Source organism: Notothenia rossii (genome assembly GCF_949606895.1).
Source record: "Notothenia rossii genome assembly, chromosome: 11".
NCBI classification, from domain to species: domain Eukaryota; kingdom Metazoa; phylum Chordata; class Actinopteri; order Perciformes; family Nototheniidae; genus Notothenia; species Notothenia rossii.
In genome coordinates this window covers 20,492,924-20,514,264 of record NC_136910.1, presented here as the reverse complement: position 1 = coordinate 20,514,264, position 21,341 = coordinate 20,492,924, and the positions used below count along the sequence as shown (strand labels likewise).

The 21,341-nt window shown below is 40.0% G+C and overlaps 1 protein-coding gene across 8 annotated transcripts in view; it reads right to left on the bottom strand.

Moving 5' to 3' along the window:
- Positions 1 to 998: 998 nt before the first annotated feature.
- srcin1b (SRC kinase signaling inhibitor 1b) overlaps positions 999 to 21,341 on the bottom strand; it is a 52,107-nt gene continuing 31,764 nt past the window's right edge. For 5 of the 8 annotated variants that reach the window (XM_079656901.1, XM_079656903.1, XM_079656905.1 and 2 more), the window contains 6 exons: positions 20,370 to 20,694; positions 18,082 to 18,409; positions 17,529 to 17,674; positions 13,191 to 13,340; positions 12,995 to 13,090; positions 999 to 10,353 (listed from right to left, as the gene is read on the bottom strand). In XM_079656901.1, coding sequence (XP_079513027.1) covers positions 10,201 to 10,353; positions 12,995 to 13,090; positions 13,191 to 13,340; positions 17,529 to 17,674; positions 18,082 to 18,409; positions 20,370 to 20,694 — 1,198 coding nt within the window. In that variant the 3' untranslated portion in view covers positions 999 to 10,200. The remainder of the gene's footprint in view (positions 10,354 to 12,994; positions 13,091 to 13,190; positions 13,341 to 17,528; positions 17,675 to 18,081; positions 18,410 to 20,369; positions 20,695 to 21,341) is intronic. The other 3 variants (XM_079656902.1, XM_079656904.1, XM_079656906.1) reach the window with 3 other exon arrangements.

Sequence of the window (21,341 nt, the reverse complement as noted above, 5' to 3'; positions counted from 1 at the left end):
ATGGTCTAGTGATCAGGGTATTTCCAATGAAATGTCTAAGTTTTAAATGCTGCAGTTAGCAGGTAATTATTGAGCGAATTAGCAGTTGGCCTATTGCTATCGTAAGTCATTTTGTCAACCAAAGGTACATTTTTAAAACACTTTTATACAGCACATCTACATTTAAAATCTAAAATAACTATTTTGATAATCAATTCCTCCTTTAAAGGGGACCTATCATGCAAAATGCACTTTTGTACGTCTTTTATATGTGTCCCCGGTGTGTCAGGGAACTCACCAAGTGTCAGAAAACACAACCGTCTCTATTTTCCTCCATACCCAAATCTCTAAAAACGGGGCTGGAACGGATCTGATACAGACTGATCCAGATTTGAAAATAGTCTGACGTCACTGACGAGGAGCTCCGCCTATATGGCCAACTCTACACCTATCAGGGGAATGAGAGGTTGCCGTGGCATGGTAACAGCATGGTAACATGACGCTTGTAACTCGGCCCCCTCCTTTGCAGGGGGGCGTGGTCAGCTGCAGCGCATGCAAAGACAGGGTGGAGGAGAGCAAAATAGAGCAAAATGAGGCATGGCTAAAATGCATGATCTGTTTGGTATTTTGAAGACAAAATATACCTTATATAGTTATGGCCCTACAATATATTATTCAAATATAGCATGATAGGTCTCCTTTAAGGGATTTTCAAGAAAAAAGCCACAAAAGAAAAATGGTTGCAGGTGATACATGTTGAGAGTTCATTACTTTTCTTTGTCTTTAATGATGGCAAATATATATTTTTTTAGGTTTGAGACTGGTAGTGAGAACTAACTAAATATTTAGACTTCAAATGTAGCTCTTAGTGATGCACCTTGCATAATTTTTGTCTATTTTAGACAAAGAAAAACTTAACAAAGACTACACATGGATTGATAAATAATGATACTTGTTTGTTGCTGCTAGAGCTCAATGACTCGCTTTGTGTCCATTCACAGAGGAGTCACTCACAAGCGTCATGTATAAGAGGGTCACCTTTATTGTCACAAAACACAACAGGAACGTACAAAAGCAGCAACCTTTTTTTGTTTGGTTGATTTTTCTCACACAAAGCAGCAACTTTTACTTTCCATACACAAAGTTGCGTGGTGTTTTGCACGGATTAGTTGGTCTTTAGTTATACTGACTTGGTAGTAGATTATCATTCTTCTTCACAATTCACAAACAACACTTACCTCACACAGCAAGCATCACTCTCAGACTGGAGGAACAATATGTATTTGATATACAATTTCATCCATATTTCTTTCTCTATAATAGTTATCATTTTTTCTTTATTCTGACAGTAAAAGGGGCTTTACCGACCCATTTGGAACATAATACAAAAATCTATGTTACTGTACAATTTTTGTTTACTCTATCATACACTCACAAGTATACACAGAATTATTGACAAGAAAATTTGACCTCTGTTGACCCAGCGTGCAGATTTTCAGGAATGTATACAGTATGCATGCCATTTTGGATTTTTTTTTCCCGTTTAAAAAATGTCCACATAAAATCAATTTCTGTAATATATCATTTGGGTTTATATACATTTTTTAACATCCACAAATGGTTTGAACAATCACACATTCATCAATAAACCATCAATAGTTTAATCTGTGCAGTGTACGTACACTATTGGTTATTATAGAGGAAAACAGCTACAAAATGGGGCGTCCTATCAGTGAGGCGATTGTTTTCCAGGAAGTAGATGTGCTTTTTATAAATGTGGTGGTACTATTATACACTTTTCACCTGGAGAACCTCCCACTCTGGTCTTCTACAACAAAGTTTCATCATGGTTTGTTTCTATGGTTAGCAGGAAAAAAAATAAAAATCTTTAACACAGAAAAATAAAAATGTACAGATAAAAATTGTGTTGCATGCTCATGACTCCTCTTCTTCAAGTATAAAAATACAAAAAAAGCTTGATTATATAAAACATAGATGATACTTTTTTTTTTTTTTACATGATAATAAAGAAATGTCTTCCAAAACAAAAACTAAATGGTCTTATAATATACATACAATATATCTGAGCAGTGGTTCAGGTTATACTTCAACTGCTGTTTTTTTCTTTATCCGTGCTAGCTTGTAATGCTATATCTGAGACTACTAATACATTCCATAAATGTATTAACTATACGGTTAAACATCAGTCTGTAATTTAATTTCTGCCAGTGGTATAAATACACACTCACAGGGCGAGATTAATATTTCCCTATAGCAAAATGTCAACGCAGCACAGAGCCTGTGTGCAGGATTATGTATCCTGTTATTAAAGACACAGTTCACCCCAAAAACCTTTCATCTCAACCCAGGTCCAATCACACTATGCAACATCTAATACTGGCAGTCTGAAAATACATAAATGTTTAAGGGAAACTGAAGATATTGGTCCAATTTCATACTTAATACTAGATAACTAATGTAATAGTATAATGTTTTTATTGTGTTAGCACATAAATAAAAGGATTGGACTGATTAGCTTCTAAAGATTTTCACTACCTTTCTCACCATAATCTTAATTTTGTTTTGTTTACAGGAAACAACAACAAATACGCACATGTATTTAAGTTTACGTGAGAAATGGTAGATTCCTTTATAGCATGGTCGGCATATTTTCTATCGATAAATTCTGTCGTTTTCACTCCTCCAACGATAAATCGCAATACAAACCACAAAATGAAGATCAATAATTTGTGATTCCAATCCGCTTCTAAATGTAAGGGGCTCTTCCTTTTACCCGTGCTACACCCTTTTACCGAGTTTTATTTTGGGCTTTTTTGAGATTATGCTCAACCTGAAGTAGTTCATACGAAGTGTAGTCGGAAATGAAAACAGTTCATACCTAATCCTAACGCAATATGGTTTGAATATGTGGATACCGGTAAACATTTTCAAACAGTCTCTCCTGGAAGACATACAGTATATATGGTGATACACTCAAAAAAATGGAGGGGAGGGAAAAGCCCTTCTCAGTTCTTCACAGTGGTTGTGATTGTAGGTTATGGAAGGTTTTTAGTGTGAGGAGGGTTGTTTCCAAAGCCATTCCACTCACAGAAAAGCTGGAGATGCACTCTGGTTTCTTGACTAAAATATGCCATCAAGTTGCATTAAGGGAAATGTAGGTAAGAGGTTCGACCCACACTACGGACTTCAAAGCAGGATATATCAACATTTCGCTTCAATTTTCACCAAATTCTCATTTCAAGTCTTTAAACCATATGGAAGAAGATTCTTGGTATGGAGAAACGTTACATTTTTCTGCTGCAAAAAGAAGAAGTCATACCGACGGCTTGTTTTATTAACTTGGTCACTTTTCCAGTATAATCTACAGACTACTCAGTATTAGTTTGTATAGTAGTAAAGTGTATTAGTATGAATATTGAGACACAGATATGGGTTTGATTGTTAGATATGCTGGATGTTAGAAGTCAAATCCCCAAACTGCTTCATACTGCGGGGCCAGAGCTGAAGCAATTACCTCCAAATCTTTATGAAGTGTGAAGCAGAATTGCATTATGTAGGAGAAATCTGATCATTTGAACTAATTATTGGGGTGTTATCATCCTAGATTGAGGACCTCCATCTTATTAAGACAGATAAATTGTTCAAATGACAAAAATCTCACACTTTCAAGTTCTGACCTAGGATCGAGTCCAAACCCAGAATGATCCGAGTGCTCGCTCCTCGCGTTATTAGTCCGGCTGAGACCTGAGAAGCAGACAGAGAATGTAAAAGCAAAGCAACAGAGAGAAGAGGAAAGAGAGGCTGGCTCACAGACCAAAGAGATGTGAGGAGAAGCAGCGGAGGGAAACAGCAGCGAAACTAATGGTGATTGGCCAGAAGGAGGAGCAGCGGTTCTTCTGTAGCACAAGAAGAAGAACAAATCTCAGCACTGCCCCAAAAAAAGCAAGCAGAGAGGGAAGATTTAAGAGAAAAAAAAAAACAAGACAAGAAAAATTTGAAAAGAAACAAGAAGCGGTGAAAGGGAAGGGGAAAGAAAAAAAGACAAAAATGAAAATTTACAAACAGACAAATGTATTTCAAGTTTTTGATAAATCTTACATGTGTGTCTGATGAGGTTTTTTGCCCCACCTCCCTCCTCTCCCACTACCCTACGCTTCCATCTCCTGATTGGCCGCTGGGGATGTTGGGTTTTGGTGCATCGGCGTGACAGTCCTCGTGCTTGTGTGTAGAGGAGAGATAGGAGAGAGAGAGGAGAGAGAGGAGAGACAGGAGAGAGAGAGGAGAGAGAGAGGAGAGAGAGGAGAGAGATAGGAGAGAGATAGGAGAGAGAGGAGAGAGAGAGGAAAGACAAGAGAGAGAGGAGAGGAGTGTGTGTGTCGCTGAGCTGCACACAGCTAGACATGATGCTGTGATCACAGTCTGCTGTCAGAGCGCTGGGACTGAAAATATGTCCTCCTTCCTCTCCTCTGTGTAATGCGGGGGGGGGGGGGAAGCCAGAAATGTAAAGGAAGGAGAGGAGGGATAATGTCAATGCATAGGAGACAGCAGATTCGTACAGGAGGAGAGGAGAAGAAACAAGAAGAGGATACAAGGAAAGAGAGTACAAATAAAGAGCTGTTGGAGACAAGGAGACAAGTAAGGGGAAATGAGGGGATTCTGGAGCGGAAAAGCATAGCGAGGAGAAGAAACAAGGAGAGAAGTGAAGGGGAGAGCAGGGAGAAGAGGAGTGGCAAGGAAAGGAAACAACGAGAAAGAAGGAGAGGAGAGATGATGGGAATAAGCAAGGGGGCCGAGGAAAGCAGATCAGATGTGGAGGGTGTGGGGATGAGGATAGGAAGTGAGAAGTGAAGGGGAAAGAAACAAGGTGAGGGAACAAGGAGATAAAATAAGATTAAGAGATTGGAGAAAAGAAGATATGAGCAGACAGAGGAATTAAGAAGAGAAGAAAAAAGCAGAGCGGTGGTTAAAAAAAGAGAAGGGTAAAGGAAGCAAAGAAAAGGAAATGTGGAAAGGAGACAAGGAGAGGAGAGTGAACAAGGAGATTAGATAAGAGAGGGGAGGAATGAGAGAAGCCAAACAAGGAAACAAAGATAGAGAGTAGAGATGTGTTAAAGAAGACAAGGAGGGGAGATAAGGGAGGAATTCAAAAGTGTGCAAAACAATAAACAAGAAGGGGTATCGAAGAGAGAGCAGAAGATACAAAACAATAGAGGTAGCAAGAAATAAAAAAGTACAGAAGGAAATGATAGAAGCGATAAGTAGAGGTGTGGAGGAGGAGGAAGAGGAAGGATCTCTTTATGAATCGAGCCTCCTGGGTGGAAACATCTCCTCCTAACTGACCTGACCTTTCTTTAAACACCTCGCAGCAGCAGGAGTCTCAGAGGCTCTTAATGTGCAGAATAAAGAAAGAAAAGTGGAAAGACAAAAGGGTTTTGAGGATGAGTGAGTTACGTTCAGGAAGATTAATGAAGGACAGTTTATTACACCGGGCATATAATGCATGCCACAGTATGTGTAAGGTGTAATGAGTACTGGAATAGAAAGTGGTTGGATTCAGCACTTGATGGAATGGAGGAGGTGTGTGGCGCAGTGGACTAGTGCGTTGGTGTTCAGATCAGGGGTCACAGGTTCAAACCCCACTGCAGTCAGCATGTTGTTTTGTCCCTGGGCAAGACACTTCACCCCAAATTGCAGTATTGAGTATGTAAGTCACTTTGGATAAAAGCGTCTAACAAGTGATATGTAATCTAATCTCTAGTTTGTCCTTGAGAGGAAGATACAGAGAGAAACCATCAAGAACACCGTTTTAGTATTTTGAACTCTGACAGATTTCATAATGTGGCTATCACCAAAGTATAAATTCCAGCATAACAAGAAACATGAGCAGTCAAACCATCACATATTGTAAATAATCCTTGGTTCGGGTTGCAGATAGTGTTAAATATCCGGTTCCAGGGACCTGGCTTCATTAAAGGGGCCATGTTCTGCTCATTTTCAGGTTCATATCAGTATGTAGTGCCTCCACTGGGACATGTCTCCATGCTTTAATGTTCAAAAAGCTCTTTATTTTTCACTACCTGTGCAGCAGCACCTCTTTTCACCCTCTGTCTGAAACCAGAGCCCAGTCTGCTCTGATTGGTTAGCTGGCCGGCTCTGTTGTGATTGGTCAACCGCTTAGAGATGTGTCGGAAATGTCCCACCTCTTTTCCTATCATGTACAATGTGTTATAGCACTAGCCAATAGAAGCCCGAATGTGGCATATTGATGTCATGATGTTACTGAAATAAACAAAGGAGTCCAATGGAGGCGTTTCAGGCAGGGGGAGGGGGCGAGTGTGTGAGAGAGAACACAGGGATTTTAGCCTTTGCTGACCATTTACATGCACACAATTATATAGAACACACTACAGGAAAGCGAAAACCCCAAAAAGCAGAATAGGGCCTATTTAAAGTATAAAATCCCCTGGACGATACTGTGTGTGTGAAAAGGAAATGATCAAAGTAGAATCTGAGTTTTGGCTGCTCTGATGAAGATGGATTCTTTGCAGACCGTTGAGGATGAGCAGCCGGCTGAATGAAACACATTTAAAAAGCCTTTCACGTGCTCTGAAAGCTCAAATTGTATGTAACTATGTTGGAACAGGCTGTACAAGGAGGAAGAATCCAAGCTTGACACAGCTTAAGTTAAACAATGACAGAAAACAGTATGTGGTGGCAGGGCTCTGCTCGGAGCCTCAGGGGGACAGTACTGCCTCTGTGCTTTATTCTGGGAAAATAGGAGGAGCAGACAGGTGCACCTCCCTGATATTATACAGTTCACGCCTCTGTTCACTGCAGCAGAGCAGACATTTTCATCAAAATAACAAGCAGACTTAAGGTTTGCTGTGGCCACATTGTTTTTGTCAGCTTTTGTAGATTGATGCTGTAGTAAAATAGCCTCTGGTTTAAAAACAATTTGAATCAAAATGCATTCAGTTGCCAGAGGCAAGTGCACACACTGCACCACTTTTCTGCTGATCCTGGAACAGGCATCATTTGGTGTTTACTGCATCCATCACCAAACAGGAAACAGGAGGATTTTTCAAAGAAAGTGAGTGGGATGGCGTCAAAATAAGTAAACTGTATGTACAGTTTAAAGTGACATGGATGAACTTATAATGTACTGATATGGTATTATAAAATATGGTATTATAAAAATTACTTCCATTATGTGTAAATGACAGTTACGTCTGCAATCATTTTGAATCTTTCCCTGTGAAAGGGATGTGTTTCAATATCTGATATCAAGCCATGAGCTCACTCCTGACTCTGTAAACATAGACTTTATGCCAAAAAACAACAACAAGTGAGTGTTTGCTTTCAGGCTCTCTGGGTGATACATTTTTAAAAAGCAATAAGGGAAATGAGCCGGAAAATAAAACAGAGTTGATATTCAGAGCAGCACGAGACACTGCGGCCCTGAATACTAATCCTGGCGGTCTGTGAGGAGGGGGTGCAATGCTGGGCCGGACCGCATCAGCATGTCAAGTGGAGGTCAGCCGTGTTAGCCGTGTGCTAATTGCTGTTACGGCTAATAGGAGCTACTGTCAAAGACACTGAACACGTTTACAGGCACTAAATATTCAGGGTTTTGCCCTTACGCTGTTTATGACTAATGACAATGAATATTCCACCAATATTCCTTTTTACATGCCATCGTGCAAACCAAAATGAATAGGTTTTTTGAAAGTATTTTCAACGTGGAAGCAATTCTTGACCTTTGCAACAAAGTGTCCCTTGGTCATTCTGTCAACAACATTCTTTCATAACTTTAAAAGTAAATGTCTTTCTCCTTTCGACCAGAGGGTTAGTTTTTCTTTTCTGCATGCATCTCTACTTGTTTTGCAGTATAAACCCCTATTGAGATGCATATTCCAAATCCGCTTTACGTATCCATAAAAAGGTTCAAACCCCTGAACAATATAAGCATACACCACATACAGTATCTTAATCGGAAAATTCTATATTTAAAACAAAGATAAAGAGAACTGGATACAGCATTGGAGGCGGACCCCGTTCATTCCTATGAAAGTTGCTCAGTGGCGCATGAAGCCAAAATGGCCTGACTTGAGAGAAAGAGTACCCGTATTGGCGCCCAAAGAGCATGTTGTAGTACCGCCGTTTGGACACTTGGAATATTTGTTTCAATGTCCAGTTCAATTCCTCGGGTCTTGGAATCAACAAACACAATATGCTGTTTCCTGTTTTAAACTCTTCACTGCCCTGTTCCAAATCAAAGAGGAATATTAGCTTGCACGTAAATGTAGTCAGTGTCTGAGAAGTCATGACCTGATGCATGAAAGCTGAGCCTCTAAATACATCTGGGCTCCTGTGGATGAGCGACTTCGGGTTGTTTGGAAAATATAGACTGTAAATAAACTAAAGGACAGATTCCTGAAATTGCCCCTGTGCGGAGAGGAAAATATGGATCGGTGTGAAGCAGTTTAAGCTCTTCCCCGGCTGGGACCGACTGGCTGTTATCTTCTTCTCTTTCTGAGTATTTTCTCAAAGCTCTTTTTTTTTTTTAAGAGTGCCGTGGCCAAGGATGGGTCAAGGCCGCTGCAGTCTGCAGGTCGGGGCAGCAGGGAGGGTCTGCCGGAGCAGATAAGACGAGAGCAGCTCCACATTTCAGAGGCCCAGCACTGGGTCTAACCTCCTGTTCACACACACTCTCAAGTGTCCCACTTCTCATGAGCCTTTCTGCTCTGATTGGGCCATTTATTCATCCTGTTGCTAATGTTATTGTGTTAAAATGAAACATTTTCTTATTTAAGAAATATTTTACTTTCTATCTGAATTGATGTGATTTGAATTTTTGTGTTTCCCAAAAGTTTGGCAATTTCAAATATTTTAGATTTGTTCATGATGGACAGTAACCTGAGAATGTGTGATGGCTTCCAACAGCGAAATGTCACACTTCAAGTAAATGATCTATGTGCCCTTTTTCTGTTGTCTATGCTGCACATAAAATGGCGATGGTGCAGTCAAAACAGATGGGTTTTTAGTCTGAGATGTAATATAGGTAGACTTTCTGCTTTCCTGAAATCAATGGGGATGTGGTTATTTCAGGGATGACAGGGATTGAGGTTGTCGTGCAGGTCTGCCCCCCCCCCAGATGTGTGCACCACGCTGATGACCAGGTTGATGGAGCATCTGCAGGCCATTGTTTTGACCTGGTCAGGGGTTCACACAAACAGAGGCCGTGCAATTCATCACTGAGAATGAGACCCCTATGCTTTGCTTTTACATCACTGTCACTCACAAGAAAATTAAATGTCCAAATTTTGTCTGAAAAATGGTTCTTGAAAGAAAAAACGCACGTATATTGTTCTACAAGTAAGTGACATTTTGAAATGGGATATTCAAACTAAAAGTAGTGGGGGTCTTAAAAATAAAACAGTTCAAAGTTATATATCAGTGGTCTTCATTTCATAATCAGATACAGTTGCTTGAATGATTTCAATCCTGGTTTAACTTCCATACAGTATGTGTTTTGTTCGTTCTCAATTTCTTCTCTTGTACCTATCTTATATGTGTTTCTGCACACATTAAACTGAAAGGCTCCTCCACATAAACAACCTTTTCCTGGCGACCTTACATCTTGTGCTTCACTCTTGCCATCTTGCATAATGTGTCGTAGCATTAGAGCTGTTAAAAGGCAGTTCAGCGTAAGCTAGCTTGTTGGATTGGCCTCTTGGCTGTTCAACACCAGCAGAGCACTGAGACAGTGTGAAGAAGAGAGGGAGAGATGAGGAGTCAGGGAGAGACTACAGGGCTGGATCATGGGGAAATATCAATTTGATATGAAATTGTTCCGTGGCATCACTGTAGATTATTATGGAAGAGAAAGATGTCTGTGAATAGATCTGACTATTATAGTAAAGCTAGTTTAAATCAGTCACAAGCACCACCACGACCTTCCTCTGGAAATCAAAACATCGAACATAATCGAACGACAAAAACTTGATCTCTAAGCAAGCTAGGTTAGATCCAGTAACTCAAATGTCATAACACACACCAAGATCTGGTAAAAACCAAGGTTTCTGTAGATAGTCGCCCCTCTGCTGTTTGAGTAATCTCTGATAGTCTGCTGGTGGGCCGGGGGTTCCTCTGAAGCGCAGCAGAGAGGAGAGGAGGCAGATGGAGCGTCAGGTGGAGGGTTTAGAAGTGGAATACCTGCTGCTGGCCCTGGACTTTGGGGAAGTCCTCTTTCTGCTTGCGTGTTTTGGGCCGCTCCAGGCTGCCTTGCTGAAGGTGTTTGAGCCGGGCTGCCACCGTGGGGCCCTTGGTCGGCCCCGGAGAGTGAGTGCTGTTCTGTGGGAGCAGGGACAGGGCAGGTATAAGACTTCTTTACATCATAATACATACCATAAGTGTTCACTACATGAACTTGGCATAATAACACTACATATGTCATTGTTGATCATCTCTTTCCAAAATAATGGGCATTAATCTGCTGCTATTCTAATAAATAGACCGAAGCACCGTTTGGAAGTATGTTTAACTCTTTGTGGACATGTTAGAGCAGGTTTTCAACATCGAGGTATTACAAAAACTATTGTAATTATTTAAGAAACATTGCATATTTAGCCCAATACACAACTAACAAACAAGGAAGAGTCACCAGCAACGGCCTTTAAAGACATTCCAATCCCAAAAAGTCTTATATAAACTCGATTTAGAAACCTGACTAACTTCATAAACTTGCAGAGATATACTTTAAAATAAAGAAATAAAAAAATAGCTTTCCCTGATGTTAAAACATAAACATATTTTTGTAATAATAAATATTCAACCCTTAGAGATATTTCAGATTATGAGAGTCCTAGGGTTGTAAGATATCTGGTTATGTTAAAATTATAGTGTCAACATCACTGCCATAAAAAGGAACATCCCACCTTTCAAATGAATATTTTCCCTGAGGAAAACTTGGTAGACCTTTCTTAGAAAATGGGAGAAATGTTTCTCTTCCACACAAACAATGAGGGCATAATAATATCTGGGTAAATCAAATATGGACACAAAGATAGTAGACCAAGTCATGTTACAGGAACCCCCCTCTGTCACCTGCCCTCCCCCTCACTGTCCTTTCTTTCTTTTGACAGCTACCTGCTTGTCGTCGTTGTGCAATAATTCCAACACAAAGCAGAAAAAGCGACTCTTTGCTCTCTGTTAGATGTCACCAGACAGAAAGTGAATACATGGATCTGTGACTCACTGCACATCACACCATAAATTACAATGTGTACACTGCTAAAGCTGCAGTTAACTGAGACCATCAACCACAAACAAACACTACATTATGTGCAGAGCTCAGAGGAAGCAGGAAGCAGCAGAGGAACTGTTAACAAGGTCAGAAAGAGAAGTTCAGTAGAGCATCAAACGCACAAATGTTTTTATCTTTTCTATTTGGTTAACTTCGGTTAACTTGGTCTTCTATAGTAGATACATTTCTTGATAGTTGATTAATAGCAGTGTCAAAACATGGTAAAGGTAACAATACCAATTACATCACCCTTAAATCTTTATCTAAGGAAGACTTTAATCCAGGGGGGCCAAATCCGGCCCGCGATTTCATTTCATGTGGCCCGCAAGAGCTTTGAAAGAATGTAATGTGTTTATTATAGGGTTACATGCCGATTTACAGATGCACTATGTCCATAAACTACATGTCCCACAATGCATCTTAAATTTGGCTTTTTTCTCAGAATTTGCCTTTTTCTTCAAAATATGCCTTTTTCTTAGAATTTGACTTTTTGTCAGAATTTGTATTTTTTTCTCAAAATATGTCTTTTTCTCAGAATTTGACTTTTTTTTAATTGTTACTTTTTTTTCAAAATGTGGCTTTTCTTTTTAAATAATGTTTTGACATTCTCACTGAAGAGACTTGCACTTATTTTCCCTGGACTTCTGCTTTCAGACCAAGTCAATTATTACGTTTTTACCCTATCGATAACAATCCAATGCAGAGGCAATAACGTAATATAATACATTATTTTATATATATTACATATTTATATATGTATTTTTATATAGTCTTAAAGTTACAATCGGCCCTTTGAGTGCAACCATAATGCTGATGTGGCCCCTGATGACATTTAGTTTGACATCCCTGCTTTAATCCAATAAGTGTTATTTCAAATCCCAAAATGATATCCTTAAGATGTTGTAAGGTCAACTTAGTCAAGAGTAAGTGTTTACCCTTAGATGCAGAAGTATTCTGTTGCTAGGTCAATAGAAACCATTTCCTCAGGACTTTTGAAAGGGATCTATACCATCAGTCTTATAATAGTGAAATCATTTGTGGGACGATGGCTTTAATTATGGTGATTAAAGGCAAGGAACCTTTCTTAAGACAACCTTTGGACCCTGAGAGATGTTTTAGAAAGTAATAAAAGGACTGTGTATTTCAAAATAAAAACTAATATATTATACATACATGTTCTTATTGTATTGTGTATCATATTCTTCGCGGAGAGCAACATCGTTCCAGTTTTGTTTCTTTTTGTGTATTTGAATTGTCGCTAGGGACTTTAATTCAGGTTAAGTTAAAAAAATGTGTTGCTTTGTAAACTAACATAAACTAAGGTAAAAGCCTTAAACACATGGGCAAGGAATCAACCTCAGAGGCTTTATGCAACATTACTACATTATTTGCTTAAGGGACTACATTTCAGAAAAATTCCAAACTTAGAGTAGTTTCAAAACTTTACACAATGACGCCACAATGAAAGACTGTACACCTCTCTGTGTTCTCTGTGATTAAAAATGACTTAAAACACTTTGAAATGATTTGTTTTGTAATCTTGATCCATGGAGTTAACAGTTTGGGTGTTAGTTGTTTTAAAAGCTGTAGTAAAGTAGAGAATCAAAAAGGGAAGAGGACGGCAAAGGGGAGTCAGTAGAAGCACAGTCCAGAGGCGTGGCAGCTGGAGAGGGCCGCTTTTCACTTTACCTTTCTGCCCAAGGACCCCAAGATGCAGCGAGGGGTGGGGGTGGCCTTTGGTTGGGTGCCTTTATTACAATCTTTTACAGGTGTTCTTTGAAATATCTGTGATACGTGATGTGAGAGAGTGTGGCAGAAACATGTTAAAACACCAAACTTCAGGAGCACAAATCAACAATGTGTTGCGAATAAATCAGTTATTTACCTCGAGCTCGGCTATGATCCTCTCTTCGTCGTCGTCGTCCTGAATGCCGGACGCTGCGATCACAGGCGGGGTGGAGGCGGGGCGGGGGGTGTCACAGGGGGTCCGCCTCAGCTTCACCAGAGTTTTAGGCATGTCACCATCTTCTTCCATCTTAAAGGAGAATGGAAGAGGTTAAATGCCAAGGTAGTAGAATGCATACAGCGCACAGTCTGCACCTTCAAATGGACCAGCAAGTACTTCCAGACAGTTCTTTTTATTTCCACAAAGGCCTCATTGGCGACTTAAAACTGTTTTGGGATTTACACGGAGTAACCTTTTCAGTAGGTATTCTTTTTAAGTACAATGATATTCTACGATCCTGTTTTGTCATTATATTTTTATGTGATGATATGCTGAATATTATTGGGCTTTGCACTGTTAGTAGAATACAATAGATATTTGAAAACATCACTTTAGACATTTATTTGTTCATTATTTGGGATAATTCTATAGAAGAAACACATAAGTAAAGAATTTAATATAGTAATCCATAATTGTTTGCTAGCTGCAGACCTAATGTCAACAGGAAATGGTTGAAAGTAACTTCAATTGTATTTCATCTCCGTTTAAGGATCTCAGAAACAGACTTTTGACTGACTGAATAATATTTGTCAACTTCTAAGTTATTGTTAAATGTTATCGTTTTTTTAATGACAATAAAGAAGAAGACGTAATTAGAACCTGCCACGCTTCCATTTTGTTTTCATATGAACACCTTTTATACCTTTCAGACATTTAAAGACATCACCTTGGACTTAGAGAAACTGAGACGGAAATGTTTCACTATTTACCAAATATGATTCATCGAGAAAATGATCAGCTAATTCATGAATAGGGAAATATTTTTATAATTATTTGCAGCACTAGTTTTTCATGTTCTTCAGTATATTTACTTCTATGAGACAACAGGATGTGTTGTGCAGTAGGTGTATAGACAGTAAAGGTCACAGCCTTACAGAGTGTAATGTAATGTGGTGCAGAACTTCGGCAACAATTCATTTGTGCTGAACGCTGATGGAGTATCAATAACCCTAAATACCAAATATCAATACACAGATCTTCTCAACATCCCAAAACAACAAAAACAGAGCTCTTTATTGATTTTGAGTGTCCTTCGTTCTTTAACCGAAATACTCCAATAAGATGAAAAGTGATTTTTCCAAAGGCATCCACTTAGATTTGAGATATTTTGCTTATTTTTCGGTCCAGATCAATAGTACAGGGGTTGCCAGGAGTTATACAATCCGAAATCAATTAAACAGACAACCTATTTGGATTTTTTTGATACATTAATCCTTATTTGCATGCAATTTTCCATGTCAGACACTAAAAGGAAGGGACAACAAATGGATTTGTGGTTGTTTTCCTTTGCTTCCATGATTGTAGTTTTTTTAATCACAATTTTCTTTTCCTTTGCTCTTGCTACAGGTATTTAATAAGATAAAAACGTGTCATTTATTGGAGTTATTGAATAATATTGAGATAATCTTTTCGATTTATACTGCCACCTTGAAATCATGTGTGAACAGCTACAAAAAGGGAGGGGTCCTTGAGTTTTCAACTCTTTTTGGAATGAATGCCTTGAAGGATTCAGACTGTTGTGGAGACAGAGGTGAATTCTACTCAGGAAGTTTCCTCACAGAGCGATGGATGAGGGAGATCAGGGAGGCTTTAGAGCAGCAGCAGCAGCAGCAACAGCAGCTTGTTCTCGCCTCAAGCCAAAACCTTAAAATGCCTCCAGCCAACAGAAAGCTCACTGATGTAATATCCAGCATGTTTTTAAATCCCTACATGGAAAACCACGGGGACCTTTGGTGAAGATAACTATTTTAAGCTACATCTAACTTATATGATTTTCTTATTTTGTTTTTGCTGACAGTGCCTTTTTAAACTTCACACAAGTTGTGCCGAACAAAACAGTCAGGTTCAGGTTCAGGTGTACTGTATATCAGTATGTAGTGTCTCTACTGTGACATGTCTCCATGCTTTAATGCTCAAAAAGCTCTTTATTGTTCTCATACTAAAGAAAGGGGGGGCTTTATTTGTCACTTATTTTGATGTTCCGTGCTGCAGCACCTCTTTTCACCCTTTGTCTGAAACCAGAGCCCAGTCTGCTCTGATCGGTTAGCTGGCCGGCTCTGTTGTACCCAATAGAAGTGTTACTTTCTGATGCTACAGAAGTAAACAAAGGAGTCCAATGGAGGCGTTTCAGACAGGGGGGGATTGTGTGGAAGAGAAACTCCCTCTGGAGAGAACGTTAGGATTTGAGCCTTTGCAAAATAGGGCCCCTTTAAGAAAACACTGAAGGTTTCAACCCGCGGCGCTATAGAGGTGGGTTTCATCTGTGAAATGTCACTAAGATTATAAATTAAACAGCTGCTGTTGAAACTTAAAGCAGCTCTGCTCTCAGTGACACTCACTGTCACATCATTCATTCAAACTGCCGGCTGCCGTGTGTTTATTTAGGAGCTGCGAGGTTCACTCGCTCTCAGGGAACAAACCGGCCATTGTTTTAATGGCAGCTGTCACTCCTGGAGCAAACTAGGGATGGGAACGATTAATAGAATATCCAGGTATTCGAATAATTATTCATGTATTCGAATATGAGTTATGAATATTTGTATTATTATTATTTAATCTTTTTTGGGAGGGATGCCTAAGTTGATTACATATTATCAAATTGAATAATTCAATGTATATATATATACGACAGTGCCATAGCTAAATGTGTTAGTTGACGTCTAAAGGTGTGTTTTGCTCCGCTCACCGGTTCCTCACAGCAGGCAGAGCTGCAGGTGCTGATTTCTCTCTCTCTCTCGCGTCCGGTTATACTTCACTCGTGTTTATGTCCAAATCCATCAGATCTAGCTAGTTTTAGCCAATGATATGGCTGCTGCCCCTCCCTACACGCAGATCACGCAGACTCAAACCTCATCTTAGGCCCAAATGTGGCGCAAATGCGCTCCGCAGCCGTTGCGAGGTTCCGGCGCTAACAGTTCATGGGCATGCTCCCCCGCCCCCTGTCAACACTCGCGACACATGAGTGGCCAGCCTAAACAACAATAAGCGCTGCTTGGCCACCGTGTGTGGCGGCAAAGTACATAGACATTTGGACAGGAGAGATTTAGTTTTGCCGGTATTCAACATATTTTACCAGTCATAGTCCGGTATTTATTTACACTCTAAGAAGAGTCCTACGCAACAGACATGGCGTCAAAAAGGAGTGATGTGTGGAAATATTTCGACCAGGTTAGTGAGTGCGGTGAAACTACGCCAAATTCAATGTATATATACATGCTATACCTTGCTATACCCGCAACCTCCGTTCCAGCTGAGAGGGTCTTCTCTACAGCTGGGCTGATTGTAAATCGCCTCCGCACATGAAAGCTGTAGGCCTATAGCTGTCAAACTGTGATCACCAGTTCAATACATTTGACAAATTCGACTTGGTTTCTACACCTATTTGGACATGTATGTATTTATTTCCAAAAACTTTTCAAAAAAAAGTTTATTTTTATTTATTTTTTACCCAATTTTATTTTTTTTATAGGATATGTACACTTCGGTTAACCGGTTAACCGTTTTTTGGGAGGTCGAATATTCGAATATACATTTGCTTTCAAATTCCCATCCCTAGAGCAAACATACAGTCATTTCCAATAACTAGGATGTATTCATCATGGCCCTCTTACCTTAGCTTTAAGAACAAGATCCACATTGGTTATTATATCTGTTGTGTAACCAGTGTTCTTGAGCCTTTCCTTTAGATTTTTGGTCACCTCGGTGCTTTACAATCACATCTTGTTCAAATCTTATTTATATCAAACTATTTATTGTTGCAGCATCACAAATGTGAATATTTGCTGTTTTAACTTGTTTGTGTTTTAATATGTTTTAATAATAATGTTGCTGAATGGGTCACTTTGGGATTGTGGGTCAATTTATCAACAATCTCACAATCTTTTACAAAACAATCTATTTATTATTGGGGATATAAATCCGTAAATGAATCCATAATATAAATAATAATTAGTTAATAGGGGGAAAAGCGCTAAAAGTAAAATAAATAACCTTTTTCTGTAACAGCTTATTTTCAAAGTGAGGGATTATCATTTTAATTTGAGTAAAGGAGCAAAGCAATTCCTTCACAACTGTGTTTAACTGATTAGCTGAGGCATGCGTCAATTAGATGGCGTTTGAGGGCATAATCATTCAGTTTTATGTAACAATTAAATGAAATCAGTGTGACAGACCTTTCCACTGCTTGACTACTGATCTCACGCCTAAAGAGCATCTCACCTTCATGTTCTTGGAGGTGACGATGACGTCTCCGGTGCGGTTGGTGGTGAGGCCGTGTACAGAGGGGAAGCTTCGGCGAGGTGGGGGGGGAGGCGGGGACTTGGAGGGCTTCTCTGTGCGATACCTGCTGGCCATGCTGAGATCCACTGCAAACACAGAACAATGGTTTGAATGGTTTGGCACAACTGAATAATACACAAACATAACAGATGACATATGACGAACAGTGCAGGAAGAGGCGACGGAGCCATTGGGCTTATTCAAATCCTTTATCTAAATAATGTTAAAAATCACTCATCTTCTCAATCTTATCTTTTCAATCTATATACAAACAATTGCTTGAATTCAGTAGAAATGGCAAACTTTAAGTACAACATATACAACACTTAAAATTTAGATCAAATAACACTGGCATCATACAGTGGTCACATTATCTTTTGGGTATTTTTTAAAGCAACGCAGTGAGGTACAGTTTTTAGCAATTGTAAACAATTTAAAACACTTCAACATAAATAAACTGAAATTACTGCATAGCTGGTAGGGAGACACTCACCGGACCCTCGGTGTGAACCTCCCCCCTCCAAGCTGTTCAACTTCTGGGCAGCCATCTGCACTTTGTTGGGCTGCTGGTCCCCGCTGGGCGTGGTGCCGGAGGTCCCCGTGGTGCCAGCTGCAGGAGAAGTGGCTATGGTGGAGGTGATTGGGATGGTGATTTGGGGCTTGGGGGGCACTACAGGCTTGTTTATGTGCCTGGCAGCGAAGTCCAGGTCTGGGATGGCCTTCATCAGCTCGGCCTGAGTCTCCTCCAGCAGCCGGTTGATGTCCTGCGCGCTGAACTGGGTCAGGCTGGCACGCTTCTCCTCCCAGTCCCGCTCTGCCGCCTGACACACACACACACACACACACACACACACACACACACACACACACACACACACACACACACACACACACACACACACACACACACACACACACACACACACACACACACACACACACACACACACACACACACACACACACACACACACACACACACACACACACACACACACACACACACACACACACACACACACACACACACACACACACACACACACACACACACACACACACACACACACACACAGAGTGATGAGCTGTGACATGCTAACTACTATCAGGCCAAGCTGGGAAAACATAATTAAGACACATTGATGCAGTGTGTTTTCTAATATTACAAGGATAAATGGGAGTTATTCACACACTGCTGCTGGTGTGTGAACAGATTCTCAATAGGACATTTAAGCCCCTTCAGATATTTTTTTAAATGTAAATGGACATTGTGCCATCTGGCTAATCTGGACAGGTATTACTACCTGTTGAAAAATGTGCATAGTGTTGTTAAAGTTAACGAAAGGATACATAGTACCTTCGTTTGAAAAACAAGTTGCCAAAAAGTACAGAAATTGAAGGAAAAGTGATTGGATCATATTAAAACAAAAACATTTAACATATTTCCTGTGTGCCTTTTTAATTTAAAGGACACCCATCATGCTATATTTAAATGATATATTGTAGGGCCATACCTACTGTATATAAGGTATATTTATATGTTTCTGTTTTCAAAATACCAAACAGATCATGCATTTTAGCCATGCCTCATTTCGCTCTATTTGCTGTTCTCCAGCCCTGTTTTTGCAGGGGGCTGATTCTGTGAGCTGCAGCTGACCACGCCCCCCTGCAGGAGAGGGGAGCGTGCTCTGATCAAGTCAGAAGAGGGGGAGAAAAATGGATCTCCGTCCTCCGTGTTTTATTATTATAGAGTCGTTATTCATTTGTTTTAAAGCTCAATAAATAACAAAGAAGAACTTTGACCGGCACTTTTCTAATTTTGTCCGGAAGATTTAAACTTTAACGGACATATTGACCGGCGAAACTAAAACTCTGCCGCACGGTCCCCTCGTTCCTTGGAAGAGGCCGAGAGGTGGGTGTTTGTCATCTGCTGGCGGACTAACCGGAGAGAATTACAGTGCTTGCCTTGACGGGGAGGGATTGCATTGAGTTACAGCAGCGGGAGCAAACGCTTGCCTCGGGGAGGGAGAAAAAGAGCCACAGCGGAGAATAAACAGAAGGGCAACCATGGCAACCATGCGCGGGAAGTCTTCTTCGCTGCTTATGTGAAAGACTACAGCGCCACTTACACTTACCTGGCATATGTACTACAGCGTCTACAGCGCTTTCGAGCGGCAATGGCCGGCCGTGGCCCAACCTCACATTCCCCTGATAGGTGGAGAGTTGGCCCAATAGCCGTAGCGCCACCGTCCTGACGTCAGGACAGTGTTCAAATCTGGATCAGTTTTTATCAGATCCGTTGCAGCCCCTTTTTTAGAGATTTGGGTATTGAGGAAAAGTAACAATATTTCTGACAATGACTGAATACTTTTTTTTTTTCTGATATGCCAGCTATGCAATATATTTTTTCATATCCCCTTTATGTATTCAGAGACAATTTTTTTTTTTTACAAATTTGTGACATTTTAAAACATTATTCAATATTTTTTTTCTTTAATATGTGAGTTATTTATTTTGTAAATTAACCGTTATTATCTCAGATAATATCGATTCTTCAGGTAAATGTATGATTTCTCCTTCAAAATGAACACTTAGATCTCAAATAATCCATGCATTTATTTTTAATTCCAACTTTCTTCTTGGAAATTCTCACGATATTAGTCCTCGTCCTCTAACTCCACAATTAGAATTATTTTACCTACATGGCCCTTATACTCTGTTGTTGTGAGAAATAAGTATGATTTTAAAGACAAAAAAAAAACATAATCAGCATCTCATTACCAGTCTGACTTCAGCTGACACGGACTTATCTCCAGCCCGCCGACTCGGCAGCTCATCGAGGACCCGGTTCCTGAAGCTCATTAGAGGCTGGAGGTCCTGCTCGGGGCCCGAGGGGTCTGCGTCGCCGGCGGGTACGGGCATCCAGTTCGCGAGTCCAGAGCAGGAGCTCATGTCCGTGAGGCTGAGAGGAGGACTGTTCAGGTTGTCCAGGTCCGAGCAGCGGCTCATGTCCTCAGATCTCTTCTGTGATTGGCTGGGGAGGTCTTCGGGGCACTTCCACACGCCCTCCGTCACTTGTCTGTACATATAGGAGGGATACAAGAAACTACAATACACACAGGACACAATGAAGGAAGCAAACTACAATAAATTAAAGATGACATACACTCAATGTACCAAACATTTTTTTATTCCTTTTTAAAATGAACAGCTCTTGCAAAAAAGGTCTCAAGCCAGACTCAAACCAGTTGCATAATTGGTGCCTTGAACCAAGAGGTAATCCTATTTTTCTGATTATTTATTATTCCTTTTAATGTTATCATTGTCAGAATTAATACATTTTTCATCACACACTCTCAGAGCCCAAAGTGGCATAAGAGACAGATCTGTTTCGCATTTATTTATTTTTCAGACATTTTTTGTATGAAATTTCAAGGCAGTTCTTTTTTTAATCTGAACATTTTTAAAAGAGGTCTTTCAATGATTTTGTCTTTCTACCTAACCTTTTTATTTATTTGAATCCATGTATAGATTGCAGGTAAAAGTATGTTTCTATACATAGATAAACTTGAATGTCTTTGTGTGGATACTATATCTTTTGTTGTACAAGCAAAAATAAAAATATATATTTTTTATATTTCTCAAAGTAAGAAATGCAAAACTGAGTTTGAAGTTTGAATCCTACTGTACAGCTGTCTATAAGTAAATCCCCATAAAAACGCGTACGAGAGGAAACTGGTATGTGAGCTGACC